The sequence below is a fragment of the Carassius auratus genome, chromosome 27 (assembly GCF_003368295.1).
Source record: "Carassius auratus strain Wakin chromosome 27, ASM336829v1, whole genome shotgun sequence".
NCBI lineage: Eukaryota > Metazoa > Chordata > Actinopteri > Cypriniformes > Cyprinidae > Carassius > Carassius auratus.
Genome location: NC_039269.1, coordinates 25,200,335 through 25,218,048, shown reverse-complemented (window position 1 = coordinate 25,218,048; position 17,714 = coordinate 25,200,335). Strand labels below are relative to the sequence as shown.

The following is a 17,714-nucleotide window of genomic DNA, read 5'->3' as shown; positions in this document are numbered from 1 at the left end:
TTACAGTTACTTATTAATATTAGTAAATGTAAATGTAATGTAAATTACAAAGGAGGATACAACTGAATATTTTCACACACACCCAAATTCAGATTTATTAGATTTCTTTCCCGAATTACATTGACTGCTCTAAAATATGAGAAACTGATGTTTCAGGAATTTAGGACAAGTTTATATGATGCTTAATTTTCTATTTACATTTACATTACATTTAGTCATTTAGCAGACAAAAGCAAATTACAAATGAGGACAATGGAAGCAATCAAAAACAACAAAAGAGTAATGATATATAAGTGCTATAACAAGTCTCAATTAGCTTAAATACAGTACACGTAGCAAGGGCTTTTAAATAATATAATAAAAAGAAAACCGATAGAATAGAAAAAGCATAGAGCAAGCTAGTCTTAGGTATCAAACACACCTGGTGCCCATTGTCAATGAGTATACAGTATTGTTCAAAATAATAGCAGTACAATGTGACTAACCAGAATAATCAAGGTTTTTCGTATATTTTTTTATTGCTACGTGGCAAACAAGTTACCAGTAGGTTCAGTAGATTCTCAGAAAACAAATGAGACCCAGCATTCATGATATGCACGCTCTTAAGGCTGTGCAATTGGGCAATTAGTTGAATTAGTTGAAAGGGTTGTGTTCAAAAAAATAGCAGTGTGGCATTCAATCACTGAGGTCATCAATTTTGTGAAGAAACAGGTGTGAATCAGGTGGCCCCTATTTAAGGATGAAGCCAACACTTGTTGAACATGCATTTGAAAGCTGAGGAAAATGGGTCGTTCAAGACATTGTTCAGAAGAACAGCGTACTTTGATTAAAAAGTTGATTAGAGAGGGGAAAACCTATAAAGAGGTGCAAAAAATGATAGGCTGTTCAGCTAAAATGATCTCCAATGCCTTAAAAGGGAGAGCAAAACCAGAGAGACGTGGAAGAAAACGGAAGACAACCATCAAAATGGATAGAAGAATAACCAGAATGGCAAAGGCTCAGCCAATGATCACCTCCAGGATGATCAAAGACAGTCTGGAGTTACCTGTAAGTACTGTGACAGTTAGAAGACGTCTGTGTGAAGCTAATCTATTTTCAAGAATCCCCCGCAAAGTCCCTCTGTTAAAAAAAAGGCACGTGCAGAAGAGGTTACAATTTGCCAAAGAACACATCAACTGGCCTAAAGAGAAATGGAGGCACATTTTGTGGACTGATGAGAGTAAAATTGTTCTTTTTGGGTCCAAGGGCCACAGGCAGTTTGTGAGACGACCCCCAAACTCTGAATTCAAGCCACAGTACACCATGAAGACAGTGAAGCATGGAGGTGCAAGCATCATGATATGGGCATGTTTCTCCTACTATGGTGTTGGGCCTATTTATCGCATACCAGGGATCATGGATCAGTTTGCATATGTTAAAATACTTGAAGAGGTCATGTTGCCCTATGCTGAAGAGGACATGCCCTTGAAATGGTTGTTTCAACAAGACAATGACCCAAAACACACTAGTAAACGGGCAAAGTCTTGGTTCCAAACCAACAAAATTAATGTTATGGAGTGGCCAGCCCAATCTCCAGACCTTAATCCAATTGAGAACTTGTGGGGTGATATCAAAAATGCTGTTTCTGAAGCAAAACCAAGAAATGTGAATGAATTGTGGAATGTTGTTAAAGAATCATGGAGTGGAATAACAGCTGAGAGGTGCCACAAGTTGGTTGACTCCATGCCACACAGATGTCAAGCAGTTTTAAAAAACTGTGGTCATACAACTAAATATTAGTTTAGTGATTCACAGGATTGCTAAATCCCAGAAAAAAAAAGTTTGTACAAAATAGTTTTGAGTTTGTACAGTCAAAGGTAGACACTGCTATTTTTTCGAACACACCCCTTTCAACTAATTGCCCAATTGCACAGCCTTAAGAGCGTGCATATCATGAATGCTGGGTCTTGTTTGTTTTCTGACAATCTACTGAACCTACTGGTAACTTGTTTGCCACGTAGCAATAAAAAATATACTAAAAACCTTGATTATTCCGGTTAGTCACATTGTACTGCTATTATTTTGAACAATACTTTATATTCTCCACTCTCACACCACTCTGTCTGGCTGGATTAATCGTGTAATGTTAATTAGGGCCTGAGCACTGCAGTGCGAGGACCCTATTGGAATTGCTCTGTTTACAGTGATTTGTAAGTGTTCCTGGTTACTCGTGTTTTTGTTCTTGGCTGCGTCTGCTCTTGTCACCGTGATTTGTTTCTGTTTTGTTTTTGTCTTGCTGGCCTTTTTGTTCTCATTTATTAAAAAGTAATTTCTTCCCTGCACTTGGACCCAGACCCTGTTCTTTCCACAGCGCCTTCCCTACTACGCCGTGACATCATCTTGATGTTGAATAAAGCAAATCTGCAGGACTGGACAGTTTTAGCAATGTGGTCTGAGAAAGAAAGCTGATCATCAATCATAACTCTGAGGTTTCTGGCTGTTTTTTGAAGGAGTTATGGTTGATGTGCCTAACTTAATGGTGAAATTGATAAAATAATGGGTGTGCTGGAACCAGAAGCAATTCTGTCTTGGCAAGTTTGGGTTGAAGGTGATGGTCCTTTATCCAGCAAGAAACTTCTGTTAGACAAGCTGAGATGCGAGTAGGTACCATCGGATCATCAGGATGGAATGACAGGTAGAGTTGAGTGTCATCAGCATAGCAGTGGAATGAAAAGCCACGTTTCTGAATGACAAAACCTAATAATGACATGTAGACAGAGAAGAGAAGTGGTCCAAGAACTAATCCCTGAGGCACCCCAGTAGTTACTGTAGATGTTGTGACTTGGACACCTCACCTCTCCAAGATACTGTGAAGGACCTATCTGACTCAAATCACTGAAGTGTGGTTCCTGAGATGCCCTTTGCCAGTAGAGTTGATATGAGGATCTGGTTGTTAACTGTGTCAAAAGTAGCGAACAGATCAAGCAGCATAAGTACTGAAGATTTGGATTCCGCTCTTACCAGTCTTAGGGCTTCACCAACTGAGAGCAAGGCCGTCTCAGTTGAATGTCCACTTCTGGAGCCAGATTGGTTGCTGTCAAGGAGGTTATTCTGTGTGAGAAATACTGAGACTTGGTTGAACACGGATCATTCAAGTGTTTTTGCAATGAAAAGAAGGGGAACTGGTCTGTACTTCTCTAAAAGAGGTGGGTTGAGGGTGGGTTTCTTAAGTAATGGAGTTATACGAGCCTGTCTAAATGACGAGGGAAAAACACCAGTGTGGAGGGATGTGTTAATGATGAGAGTGAGTACAGGTACAACTGCAGGAGAAATGGCTTGAAGGAGATGAGATGGAATAGGATCAAGCGGGCAAGTTGTAGGATGATTAGAAACGGATTTGACGGATTGTGGTGTGGAAAATTCTGCACTGATGTTTTTAATTGTATTAATGAAAAACATGGCAAAGTCGTCAGCAATTAGAGATGAAGCAGGAGGGAGAGGAGGAGGACAAAGGAGCGAGGAAAATGTTTTGAAAAGCATGAGAGAGATGAATTGTTTATTTTGTTATGGTAGTATGTCATTTTAGCAGTGAAGACATTAGCAGAGAAGGAAGAGAGGAGTGACTGATACACATTAAGGTCAGTAGTATTTTTGGATTTGTGTCATGCCATTTCAGCAGCTCTAAGCTTAGAATGGTGTTCACATAGAACATCAGATAACCAAGGGGCAGAAGGGGTGGTACGGGCTGGAAGACAAGGGGCAAACAGTGTCTAAACGAGAAGTAGGAGTGGAGTAGAATGTGTGTGTGTGTGTGGGCATGTTTTTGTGACACAACTCTGTATAATGACATGGGTATGACACAGGTATTACAAGGAGAGGGTGACTTATGAGGACATAACCCATGTCCCCATTTTTCAAAATGCTTATAAATCATACAGAATGAGTTTTTTTGAGAAAGTAAAAATGCACAAAGTTTCCTGTGAGGGTTAGGGTTAGGGGTAGGGTTGGTGAATGGCGATAGAATATACAGTTTCTACATTATAAAAACCATTACGCCTCTGGGATGTCCCCACTTTTCACAAAAACAAACGTGTGTGTGTGTGTGTGTGTGTGCTGATCATATAATTAGAAAGTTGATTTCACTAATTCCATTCAAAAAGTGAAACATTATTATATTTACTTCTTTTACTTTTGATGTTTATAACTGACAACTAAGGAAAATCCCAAATTCAGTATCTCAGAAAATTAGAATATTGTGAAAAGGTTCAATATTGAAGACACATGGTGCCACACTCTAATCAGTTAATTAACTCAAAACACATGCAAAGCCATTAAATGGTCTCTCAGTCTAGTTCTGTAGGCTACACAATCATGTGAGACCTTGCACAAGTAGGGCAAGACACAAGAGGTAATTGCAAAAGAGGCTGGCTGTACACAGAGCTCTGTGTCCAAGCACATTAATAGAGAGGTGAATGGGAGGAAAAGATGTGGTAGAAAAAAAAGTTTATAAGCAATAGGGATAACTGCACCCTGGAGAGGATTGTGAAACAAAACCCATTCAAAAATGTGCGGAAGATTTACAAAGCCACTCTTGAACAACAGACAGCGTCAGAAGAGTCTCGCTTCAAAAAGGACTGGACTGCTACTAGGTGGTCCAAAGTTATGTCCTCTGATGAAAGTAAATTTGGCATTTTCCTTTGGATATCAGAGTCCCAGAGTCTGGAGGAAGAGAGGAGAGGCACACAATCCACGTTGCTTGAGGTCCAGTGTACAGTTCCACAGTCAGTGATGGTTTGCGGTGCCATGTCATCTGCTGGTGTTGGTCCAGTGTTCTCTGAGGTCCAAGGTCAACACAGCCGTATACCAGGGAGTTTTAGAGCACTTTATGATTCTTGGTGCTGACCAACTTCATGGAGATGCATTTTTCATTTTCCAACAGGACTTGGCCCCAGCACATAGTGCCAAAGCTTCCAGTACCTTTTTAAGGACCATGGTATCCCAGTACTTAATTGGCCAGCAAACTCACCTGACCGGTATTGTGAAGAGGAAGATGCAATATGCTGCAGTAATTCAGGCAAAAGGACGACCTAAGTCAATTACAGGAAGATAGCTGAACTGTATGATAACATCACGGAATCATAAATGAACTGACTTTAGCTGGAAAATATTACTCCATTATTAACAAACTATTTTCCTGTTTGACACGATCAGTGTTGTATAATAAAGGTGACTTGACTTTACTTGACATGAGTTCATCTGCAGGCATGGTGAGGAATGATTTGGCCAAAAAAAATCTAATTCTTAAAACAACAACAAAAAAAAAAAAAAAAAAAAAAAAAAATGCAATTGTGACAGAAGGAAAAAAAATTAAAAAGAGGAAGATTCACTTCCACAAGGTCCCCAAAATATGCTCGGGTGTGATGAAATAATCCTTTTAACTCACTCAATATTTCATCAGGGTAAACTGAAAACCACAAGTTGGTGTCTGCAGTCACAGAGTGTAACGGAAACGGTGGTAAAGTTCTTGTCACTCCTCCCCTATGATCGACATCTCACCTCCCATTTGTTGGCTACCTTCAGCACAGAAAAGACCAAGCAGTGTGCCGTAATAAATACGTTGCTCCAGAGCCCAAGGCAAAAGGAAAATTACAATCAAAATCAAGAAATCAGATGAATGGATCCCAGCAAGTCTTTCAGTCATGCTCCAGAAGCCTGGAATTCATCTGAGGATCCAGCGTTGCCTGCAACACCCCCACCAGCATACGAGTACAATCCTCCTGGATATCCTCCTTTCCTTCCAAACCAGCCGGTCCCCCAGGGCCTCTACACCCAGGGGCCATATTCAGGACAGTCCGACGTCGCTGTACAGCCTGCAGTTTTTGTGACCACTGCTCCACTGACCAGTCCAGTGCCAGATTACTTGGGTTACTCCATCTTTATCATGTTGTGCTGTTTTCCTCTGGGCATTGTTGGGCTGATTTACTCATGCTCTGTAAGTATATTAGTCCATGTGCATTAATCTTTGTAAAGTTACTAAAGTTACTTAAAAGTAGGAATTTGCGGCTGAGGGTCATCGATAACTTTATCTTATCTAATTCCAAAATATTTTAAATTATTTGATTTATAGGATTTTGTTTATTTTAATAATAATATCTGGGAACATTGCATCGCCAGCCTTGGTCTTAACACTTTTTATTGTCTAAGTGCAAATATATATTAAAATAACAGGATTTTCTGCTATTTATACTACTTATTGCAAATAGTGGCAATTATCTGCACCTCAGTATTGTAGTACATTACAAACTTGAAATAAAAACTTATCGAGTGTACATTTTAATTTGAATTCTAATTATTAAATGGATGCCACCTTTTTGGGACAATAAAGCCCTCCCTACCCCTACCCTACTCAATACTTTAAATTCAATTTTAAAACATTTTTTTATTATTTACTTATTGCTACCTGTCCCAACTTTTTTGTAATGTGTAGCTCTCATGAAATCCAAAATGAGCCAATATTTGGCATGACATTTCAAAATGTCTCACTTTCAACATTTGATGTTATCTATATTCTATTGTGAATAAAATATAATTTTATGAGATTTGCTAATTATTCCATTCCTTTTTTACTCACATTTTTAACAGTGACCAAACTTTTTTGAAATAAAGTACCAGTAAAAAAATTTGAACAGAGATTTTATTTATTTATTTTTTTTTTTAAATACGGTCACACAGTTTGCACAAAGGTGTTGTCAGGTAGTTAATATAGTGTATCAAATTAAAGGCTACACATGACATTTCTCACTAGCGAGGTAATAACAGTGCTGTTTAGAGATGCTACAGCAGAAGAGTGTTGAGGGATGCACAGAGGTCTGTTAGCCTAATTCACACAAGCGCTCTCTCGCTCTCTCTCTATGCAGAAGAAATCCTACTCACAATAGGTACTTAAGTACAAAAAACAGACGAATCCTTTTAAATATATCATCTGATCGACGTCTTGAGGTGTGGTAACCATAGTATAAGCAGAATAATTGACTCTGGGCTGCTGAATTATTAGAAAAATAATGCACACCCGAGGTGTAACGGTGTAACTCTGCTTCGCATCTTGGCCGCATCACCACATCGGGTGTGCTTTATTTTTCTAATAATTCAATGGCCCACCATCAATTATTCCCTACATACACAAACACACACAACAAATTAAAAGTCATATTAAAATTTTTTTTTTAAATCACACCCATATTTGGTACTTAAGTAAAAAGCTGGGTTTTTATTCATAGTTAATAGATTACATTATATACTACTTTGCTACACACTATACTACTAATATCGCTCATTTTAGATAAACTAACATAATCTTTAAAGTTGAAAAATATGTAAATTTACTTGCACATATTTGAGAATCAAGATTTTTCATGATATAGGTGGCATGTCTGGGAATATTTCAAATAAAAAGGAAAAAATATATAAAAACATAAGCCTATATCAGTTACAGTGTTATTGTGGCTTCTCTGTGTCATATGACAAACATGACGAGGCCTCCCCTCTTCACCCCCACGAAAAAGAGTGCATGGCTCCCCTGACACTACATTTGAGCTGAATTTGTCATAGCTTACTTCTAGAGATTGCAGTGATGCATGACATGGTGAAAAATTACTAAATTAATACTGATACTGAAAGTAGGATAAAATCAATTTTAAAAGTGTGGCCCCCAAAAGCGTAAGTGGCCGCTTCCTGGCTGCAACATCTAACCCCCCAATCGAACCCCGCCACCACCACCTTTATCGAGGTCTAGAACTGCAGCTGCTTCAGTCTAGCCAGAGTTCAAGAACTCTCAAAAAATGCCATAATTACTACAAATATTATTCAGCCTTTTTTGTTTTTTGGAAGCTGCATTCCATAGCCACTTGGCTCGAAAATCTGAGGGGGCATGTGCCCGGTTTAAATGGGCATGATGCCTATATTATAGTTTAACTCTTTATCATGCTATCTTGATTATCAATGTGCATAATAAAACAGCACTACATTAACAAACCTATCCAAAAACCTGTTTACATTCAAGAAAAGATTAAAATAAACCATTGACAACTTCACAAAGTTAGATTAATGTACAATTTGCTGCAAACATAGCTAAATGGCTTAATAACTGAATACTGCACATAGTACATTTTTAGTAAAGGTAAGTGCAACTTTTTATCTTAAAACTCAACTTTTTTTATGGCAGTTACAAGTTTATTTCTCATGATTATGTAATGTATCTTTCAAACTTACTAGCAATTTCTACATAAAATTAAAGTTGTAAATGTTTTTACACCAATTTTGCTTTCATTGTAGCTCTTCCATCAAATTTAAATGGAACAATAAATATTGAACATCCCCATCTGCCATTACTTTTGTTTTCAGACTCGAAAAGCCAACTACTCAGGACAGCGAGAATTAGCAGAGAGGTACTCCAAGACAGCACTCATCGTGAATTATATCATCAGTGGCATTGCCCTTGTTATTATTGTTAATGTTATCATCGTGATTGCGATTTGAAGATAAAAGCTTTTAGACCTGACAAAGTTGGATGGAGATCACAAACCAATTAGTTTTTCTGTATTTTAAAGGTTACTCACTCTATTTATAATAATTCTTATGCTTTAAAGCTGATTATTGTATGTTTAAAACAATGAAAGCTACCATACAGTTTTCTGTTCTCTTCTATAATGTTTTGTTTATTTAAATATATTGTATGCAGCTGTGCTCATTTTTTACATATATATTTTATTACATGCATTATGTGTAATGTGTCTTCAAGATTGAATATCTTTGAAGAAACACCCAAACAATTTAACAATGGGAGGATGAAATATTAAACAAATAAATGTTTTATTACACTGAATTATTACCTACAGTTCATGCCAGTTTATAAGAAATGTGTCAGAAAATACTATTGTGAACACTTCCTGAAATTAAAGTGTTAGTCAAATACTGAAATCAGAAAGCACAAACATTTATTTTAAAATCCATGATAAAGTTTCTTTTTACAACTTTCTTTTAAAGTGCATGTTTGTTCTATATGTTGAAAAAAAAATTCTTAATTTTAACACATTCGAAGTAAATTTTACTGCTACTACTCTGTACAATATACTTGCTATTGAACTTAACATTCATAAAGAAATTAGGTTAATATTACATAATTATATTTAATTTAATGATGTAGCTAATGGGGATCCTTTCAATAAAAAACTCAAAAACTCATTTCCAATTAAGTAAAATGTACTTAACTAAGTAAATTTAACAAAGACAACAAGCAATTTTGCCAATAAAATAGAGTAATTTTTACTAGTTAAAGCCTAATTGAAATACATTTATTTTACCCAATATAGTACCTAATTAAATGTTGCTTTTAAACAGATGAAACATCTAAGTAAATATTACAATAAATATCATATAAACACACATTTACATAAATAGTAATGTGGCACTCATCCGAAAACAGAGACTGCAGTACTTGGTAAACAGTACACAATGTCGGTGTCACGACCAGGATACAGGAAAACAAGGTGAGAGATCCAAATGTTAGTATGTCTTTTATTATGGGTAATCCAAATCGTAAACAGTCCATGCAGGGGTCAAAACCAAAGAAGCAATCCAAACAATACTAGACAGACACAAACACACGGGCAAGAACAAGACTAGACTTTGACGGGATAACTCTACAGACTCCGTGACACATACTAAGACAGACAGGGTATAAATACACAGGGAAATGACAAACGCTAATGGGGAATGGGCTGAGTGCAATGATTAATGATTAGTGACAGCTGAGTGCAATGAGAAGACGGAGATCGTGGGGAATGTGGTTCAGGACGTGACAGACACTGTGGGGAAGGAGGACATCAATATCCCAGAGTAATTCATGTACTCAAATAGTAATGTAATAGAATAATGATTAGTTATGTCTGAATGTATGACGTAACGGATGACGTATATGAGGAAGGACGTAAAGTGTGTGTGTATAGCGTGGCTACTGAATAGTTGTAAACAAGTTCACCAATAGCTTCAGTAAAAGATCAAAGAACATAATCAAGACTGGACATTGTATTCTTCTGCAACATACAAAGGGGTTTATTACATGGTGTCAGAGTGCCGATCATCTGGATGGTGGAGTTTAACCCACCTGAAAGCTTTTGCTTTGAGAGACCCGTGGAATGGACTGACTGGAAAAAGCGATTTACACGTTACAGAACGGCGACTAAACTGGATAAGGAGGACGGCAGTGTACAAGTAAGCACCCTTATCTATTCCCTGGGAGGCGAAGCAGAGAATATTTTCAGCTCATTCGCCTTTGAGGAGGAGGGAGATGAGGACAAATACGAACTGGTGCTCGGCAAGGGGAGAGAGCGGAATCTTTTATCTGCTCCCTTTATGAATTGTCAGAGCATTGCGAGTTTGGGGCCGCTCGTGAGGAACACAGAGACGGAATTGTGGTCGGAATTCAGGACAAGGAGCTGTCGCGCAAGTTGCAGCTAATTTCAAATCTCACACTCGAGATGACGGTGCAAGAAAGCCGCCAATCGGAGGAAGTGAACGCACAAGTTAGCGCGCAAGGAGAAGCTGCTGCGTGCGCAATTCAAGAGGTAGCACATAAACGATACACACATCGGAAGCAACAAGCTCCAGGACAAAATGTTTAAACAAGAAGCCAGAGACAATGAAAGAGAGAAAATATGCGGCAGATGTGGAAAAGGAATGCACAAAAAATCTGACTGTCCAGCACTGAAATCCTCATGCAACAGATGTAGGAAAATGGGACACTGGGAAAAGATGTGCAAGAGCAAAGTGGTGAGTGAAGTAAGAGGCTGTGAAGAGTATAATTACCACTTTCTGGGTTCAGTTAATAGCACATATTCCTGCAATGAATGGACTGTTCAATTAGAGATTGGCAGTCACCGGTTAGCTTTAAAATAGACACCCGTGCTGATGTGTGCATTATGACTGAAGAAGAATTTAGAATGCTCAAGCCTGAGAAAACACTACTCGCTGCTAAGACTGTACTGAATAGCCCAGGTGGCCGTCTGGACTTTATCGGTCAGTTTACAGCACACACAGAATTAAAAAATAAGCGGTACTCATTCAAAGTGTATGTTATCATAGGAGAGACCCCTAGCAGCCTACTTTGTCGAACAGTAGCCAAGCAGATGGGGCTGGTGAAGAGAATTCTGGAGGTGCACAGTGCTGTAATGGAAGTTGGCTTACTAAAAACAGAGCCAGTGAAGATTGCATTACAAGAAAATGCACAGCCCTATGCAGTATATACTGCGCGCAGGATTCCAATCCCCTTCATGACACCTGTGAAGGAGGAACTGAACAGCATGGAAGCCGAGGGTATCATAGAGAAAGTAACGGAGCCCACAGAGTGGTGTGCCCCGATAGTGCCAGCTCCTAAAAAGTCCGGACAGGTGCGTATATGTGTCGACCTCAAGGAGTTAAATAAAGCTGTCAAAAGAGAAAGTTTTGTTTTACCTACTGCAGAGGAGATAACAGCTACACTGAATGGCGCAAGAGTGTTCTCCACACTGGATGCAGCTGCAGGGTCCTGGCAAATACCGCTGGATAAAGACAGTCAAAGACTGACAACCTTTATTACTCCATTAGCCAGGTACTGCTTCAAACGTCTTCCCTTTGGAATTTCCAACACTCCTGAAATCTTCCAAAGGAAAATTATGGAAACTCTAGAAGGCCTGGAGGGAGTGAACGTTTACATGGATGATATTATCATCCACAGAAGGGATGTGGCGGAGCATGACCAACGACTACAGTCAGTGATGGAACGATTACAATCAGCTGGCCAAAGGTTAAACACAGGGAAATGTAGGATGAGGCAAGAGAAGAAACACTTCCTAGGCCATGAAATCAGTGCTGATGGGATACGGCTGGACCCGGCCAAGCTATCGGGTATTAACAAACTGCCTCCACCTGATAACACCCAGGGGTTAAAAAGTTCTCGGGATGATCAATTACCTGGGAAAGTACATCCCTAACTCAGCAGATGTGTGAAGGCCACTCTACGATTTGCTGAAAGTCAAAGCAACATGGACATGGGGTCCAGCCCAACAAGCAGCTTTGCAGGAGATAAAAGGACTCCTCATGTCCTCACCTACCTTAGCATTTTATGATGCGAGAAAACCAACAATGGTGTCAGCAGATGCAAGTAGCAATGGAATCGGTGGTGTACTGATGCAGCAACATGACAAACAAGAACTGGAGACCAGTGGCTTATTTCTCCAGACAACTTAGCGAAGCTGAAACCAGATACGCTCAAATAGAAAAGGAGTGTCTGGTAGCTGTCTGGTCATGTGAGAGATTCTAAATAAGTTCAAGCTTATCAGTGACCACAAGCCATTGGTGCCACTAATAAACGCCAAAGACCTGGACTTGGTTCCACTCCGTTGCCAGAGGCTGCTGATGCGATTGATGAGATTCAACCCTACTGCAGAATATGCACCCGGGAAAACACTCATAGTGGCCAATGCTCTGTCCAGCAGCCCCTCAGACGGTTTACAGGACTGTAGTGACACCCATTTAGATGTGGAGTGCTATGTGGCATCCATTATTGACAACATGCCAGCTTCAAAGGAAAAGATGGACATCAACAGGTCTAGAACTGTCGAAGATGAAAGCCTGCAAAAGGTAATCACATATATTCAGTCAGGTTGGCCTAAACAAATAACCAGGGTGCATCAGATGGCCAGAGACTTTTTCCTCGTGAGAAATGAACTTTCCATTCTAGATGGAATTGTCATCAGGGGCAACAGAATGATCATACCTGAAAAACTGAGGGCGGAGATCATAGATCGCATACACGCTGGGCATCAGGGACTGAGCAAATGCCGGGAAAGAGCAAACACATCGGTGTGGTGGCCTGGTTTATCTTCCCAAATTAAGCTTAAAATCTCGTCGTGCCAGTCCTGCCAAGAAATGAGAAGAGCTCAGCCCAGAGAACCACTTCCTGAAAGGCCAAGGAAGAGAATCGTAATTGATCTTTGCGAACATAACAAACATACCTACCTTGTCATTTCCGACCACTACTCACGCTTTCTAGAGGTTCTACACATGCCCACAACTACCAGTACACAGGTAGTGAGAAAACTAAAAGCCACCTTTGCCCGCTATGGTATAGCTGAGGAGGTGGTCAGTGACAATGGGCCACAATTCACCAGTGTGGAGTTGAAACTGGCTTGTTAGCTAGATTTCAAACACATAACCTCCAGCCCACATCACCCACAAGGAAATGGGCATGCTGAAAGAGCCGTACAAAAGAATTTTAAAGCAAAAAGACCCCTTCTGGCGCTTATGTGTTACAGATCTACTCCATGCAGTAGTACAGGTGCCAGTCCAGCAGAACTCTTGATGGGTCTGAAAATTCGGACAACCTTACCCACCCTTGATATTAATCTGCTACCTAAATGGCCAAACAAAAAAGTTATCGAGAGAAATGATGCAGCCAAAAAAAAGGAACAAGCTTATTACTACTACTTATATACCTCTGCTATATCCAGGGAATCAGGTCCTCACCAAAGTGGTAACTTAAAAATCCTGGCTGACAAAGGCAACTGTGATGAAGGGAAGTGTCACACCACGATCTTATCTTTTGGAGACAGAGCAAGGGGGTATGTTACACCGAAACAGACGCCACCTACAGGAAGTGCCAGTGGGGAAAGAACCAATAACAACATCTGTAAATACCCCACAGCATGAGACCGCACTACCAACAACACTGAGTGCTGTCAGGACACCAAATGTTCCAGAACAATATGGAATAAATCCATATCCTGGACTGGTACGAAGCAGGTCTGGCAGGATTAGCAGATCACCACAAGTCCTGGACCTATAAATGAGGAAAGAAAGATAAGAGACAGAATCGTATAGTATGGGTACTCTGAGAAATGTTGAGATGTTAAATGCAGTTCACAATAAACCCAAGTTAATATAGTTTCATTAGAGACTGTGTATGTTCTACATTTGGAAGGAAATATTTTGCCTAAATGTTACATGTATGCTTGAAGTAACAATAAACATTTGTTTGTTATAAGGCGAACAAGAGATTGAAAAGGGGGAGATGAAATAGAATAAAGATTAGTTATGTCTGAATGTATGACGTAATGGATGACGTATAGGAAGAAAGACGTAAAGTGTGTGTGTATAGTGTGGCTACTGAATAGTTGTAAACAAGTTCACCAATAGCTCCAGTAAAAGTTCAAAGAACATAATCAAGACTGGACATTGTATTCTTCTGCAACATACAAAGGGGTTTATTACAGTACACTGACTGAACTGCTGTGAAGAGAGAACTGAAGATGAACACCGAGCCGAGCCAGATAACGAACTTGTTCTCGAGTCAAGAACAGTTTCTGTCGGACGCGTCCGATTCGAGAACCGAGGAGCTGATGATACTGCGCATGTGTGATTCAGCGTGAAGCAGACCGACACACAGAGCATCTGAATCAAACTGATTCTTTGGTGATTGATTCTGAATTGATTCTGTGCTAATGTTGTGAGCGCTGGTAAACCGAAGGCTTGAATCAAGGGCAATCACCAATGATGCCATTACATAGAGTGCAAAAGAACCGGTGAACCGTTTTCTTCAACCGGTTTATTGAATCAAATTGTCCGTAAGAATTACTGGTGATGCGAAAACCGATGCAACTGGTTCTTCACTCGTGAACGAGTCAGTCTATTGTTTGTTATTTGGCTCGGTGTTCATCTTCAGTTTTCTCTTCACAGCAGTCAGTCAGTGTACTGTTTGAGTACATAAATTACTTCGGGATATTGGTTTGTTTTAACTCAGAGGGAGTGTCAGCCACATAAAAACGTTAACAGCTTAAGTCATTTGTGGATTAATGCGTATTGGAGACGAGAACCATTTAATATGATTCAGTTCGATTTGGTGAACTGGTTCAAAAAAAGATCCGGTTACATCGAATGATTCGTTCACAAACCGGATATCAAAAACTGCTTTGTTTTGTACTCTCTCTCACAACAGACACGGAAGTTTTTGCTATTTTTGGACCAAAATGTATTTTCAATGCTTCAAAAAATTCACATGAACTACTTTGATTATGTTTTTCGTACCTTTCTGGACATGGACAGTAGACCGTTCACACAGCTTCAATGGAGGGACTGAGAGCTCCCGGACTAATTCTTAAATATCTTAAACTGTGCTCCAAAAATAAACGGAGGTCTTATGGGTTTGGAACAACATGAGGGTAAGTTATTAATTACATAATTTTGCTATTTGGGTGAACTATCCCTTTAAAGCCTTTTATACAGTACATGGTTAAAGCTTATGGGTGAGTCACGTGATGAAAGAATGACTCAGACCCGAAGACTTGTCAGAAAAGAGGTGAGGTGAATTAATCATGGACTGAAGTGCCAGGTAAACGATGAATTCATCTTTTCTGTTTATTATAGCATTATAGTTTTGTATTGTTTGTAATGTGATCAACGTTTGCGTAAGTACTAGTAGACATGGTAGGGAAGTAACATAACATTTTAATTATATTTTGATAAAATGAACAGAATGACTCGAAAAAAGATTTGTTCATTTTGCTGAACGAGACTCAAAGGTCCGAGTGGTAGGCGTGACGTAAAAGTCGTCATTGGAGAGTATGTCTGGGAGGCTCTGAGCAGACGTACTCTGTAGTCTTCAAAAGCACCACCTCACATGCACAACGTGTGTGAAGAAGCCTGTTGTTACTCGAACCTGTACAAACAGTCAATAAAACAACAAAGACAGCCAGATGTGCAACAATACTGGGCAACTGTATGAAGAGTTAGTATGTGACTACCGTATTTTCCGGACTATAAGTCGCACCTGAGTATAAGTCGCAAAAATGAATTTGACATGAACCAAGAGAAAACATTACAGTCTACAGTCGCGAGAGGGCGCTCTATGCTGCTCAGTGCTCCTGTAGTTTACCGCTGAAAACATAGAGCGGCCTCTCGTGGCTGTAGAAGGTAATGTTTTCTATTGGTTCTAAATAAATGCGTCTTATAGTCCAGTGGGACTTATCTTTGTTTTTTTCCTATGACGTATTTTTGAACTGATGCGATTTATAATCTCTTGATAAATGATGATAATAGTGCTCATCTCTCCTCCTGCTGTTCTTTGCGGTATATATATATATATATATATATATATATATATATATATATATATATATATATATATATATATATATATACACACACACATTTTTTTTTAAGCCCAACTAAATACAAATAAAAAAAAAAAAATTTAAACCCAACTAAATACAAGATTATTTCCATTCCTGACCCAGACACTCCAAGACTGTAGTAAATTTAATTATCCATTTAGGCTTTTTAAATACACTGAATATTTTTTTGTTTGTTTGTTTTGCAATGAAATGGCCTTTTTGTTGGAGGCTGCCTTTGTGTCTTTGCTTGTGTTGTTTTGTGTGGTCCATAGACTGTAAAGGGTGTGTTCGAGCACAGTCTACCTCCATAAGAAACATCACTGTATCAGTTTAGGCTTATTAGATTTTAGAATATATTACTCTGTATAACATTCATAATGTGCAGGCATATTATGCTTTTAGTGATTTTTTTGTTTTGTTTAAGATTTTGAAGGTGAAAAGAAAATAAAGACCAAATGATGATTGTGCTCTGTTTGTACATCACTGATGAAATAAGCAGTTGTGTAACTGATCATGTGACTTCCTTTATACAGACAGTCAGATGTTCTTGTTTTCGACAGAATCGTTCTTTAGCTGGAAAACATGATCATCAGGTTTTACACAAACTTGAGGAGTTCATTCAGCTTGAGTGCTGCTGTAATTAAAACCAAAGAGAGACAAACCTACTAGATTCTAGTAATCAGACTTTATCTTACTGCAATACTCTTGATGACATTGGAGGCAGTGTTTCTGCATTCAAAGACATTCATAAGCACAGACAGAGAACACTATTATCAAAATATATTTTATTCTGGACTTTTCATTTAATCTGACTCAAATCACAACAGTCAAATCAACATTGCAGTGAGTGATTTCTGCTAGAGAGTGAGCAAAACAGGAAACATAACTAAAGAGAGAGAAAAAAACTAGATTAAAGATTACCTAAAGTGAGACAAAAATCACTGAACAAGTATTTACATGGTCCAAGATGTTTTGATATGCCCATGTACGTGCCTTAGCTTAGAGCTAAAAACATCAATAGAATTACAAAAGATTTTAAAGTACAAAATTTCAAAGGGCTGTGGACACAGCAAGCAGAGTGCTAGGCTTCGCGGACCAAGAGAAGCACACGCTTGCACGCACACTGTAAAAACTATATCTCTCTCAAATTAAAACATTATAAAATACCATTCCACTGTCATAGACAATATAATAAATAGCAAACTTTTCGTACAATCTACTTGTTGATTATATTAGAGCAAGCTTCAAAATACTCATCTTAAAAAAAAAAAAAGTTAAGAAAAATCAGAACATTTTGATACTTTTAGGAGGGGATGCAGGTTATACTTGATCCGTGGAAAGAAAAAGGCATTTGTTAGCATTTTGGACTACGCTTATAAAAAAAAAAAAAAAAAAAAAAAAAACTGTTATAAAGATTTAAACCAGCCGCCTCACCTCTAAGAATCATCAGAAGATCTGGTTTATTCAAGTAAATGTTTAATGTCACTCAAGTAATTTCAGTCCAAAGGATAAAAAATCTTTTAAGTGCTCGTT

At 38.7% G+C, this 17,714-nt stretch overlaps 1 protein-coding gene across 1 annotated transcript; it reads left to right on the top strand.

Moving 5' to 3' along the window:
• The first annotated feature begins 5,353 nt into the window (after positions 1–5,353).
• Positions 5,354–8,960, top strand: LOC113046434 (synapse differentiation-inducing gene protein 1-like). The gene is made up of 2 exons (XM_026207290.1): positions 5,354–5,971; positions 8,380–8,960. Exons 1-2 carry the CDS (start codon positions 5,654–5,656, stop codon positions 8,512–8,514), a joined length of 453 nt encoding a protein of 150 aa, XP_026063075.1. The 5' UTR covers positions 5,354–5,653; the 3' UTR covers positions 8,515–8,960.
• Positions 8,961–17,714: the final 8,754 nt, after the last annotated feature.

Coding starts and splice junctions, on each gene's coding strand:
- LOC113046434 (XM_026207290.1), top strand. CDS start 5,654: ATGGATCCCAGCAAGTCTTTCAGTCATGCTCCAGAAGCCTGGAATTCA. Junction 5,972..8,379: donor GGCTGATTTACTCATGCTCT/GTAAGTATATTA, acceptor TTTTGTTTTCAG/ACTCGAAAAGCCAACTACTC.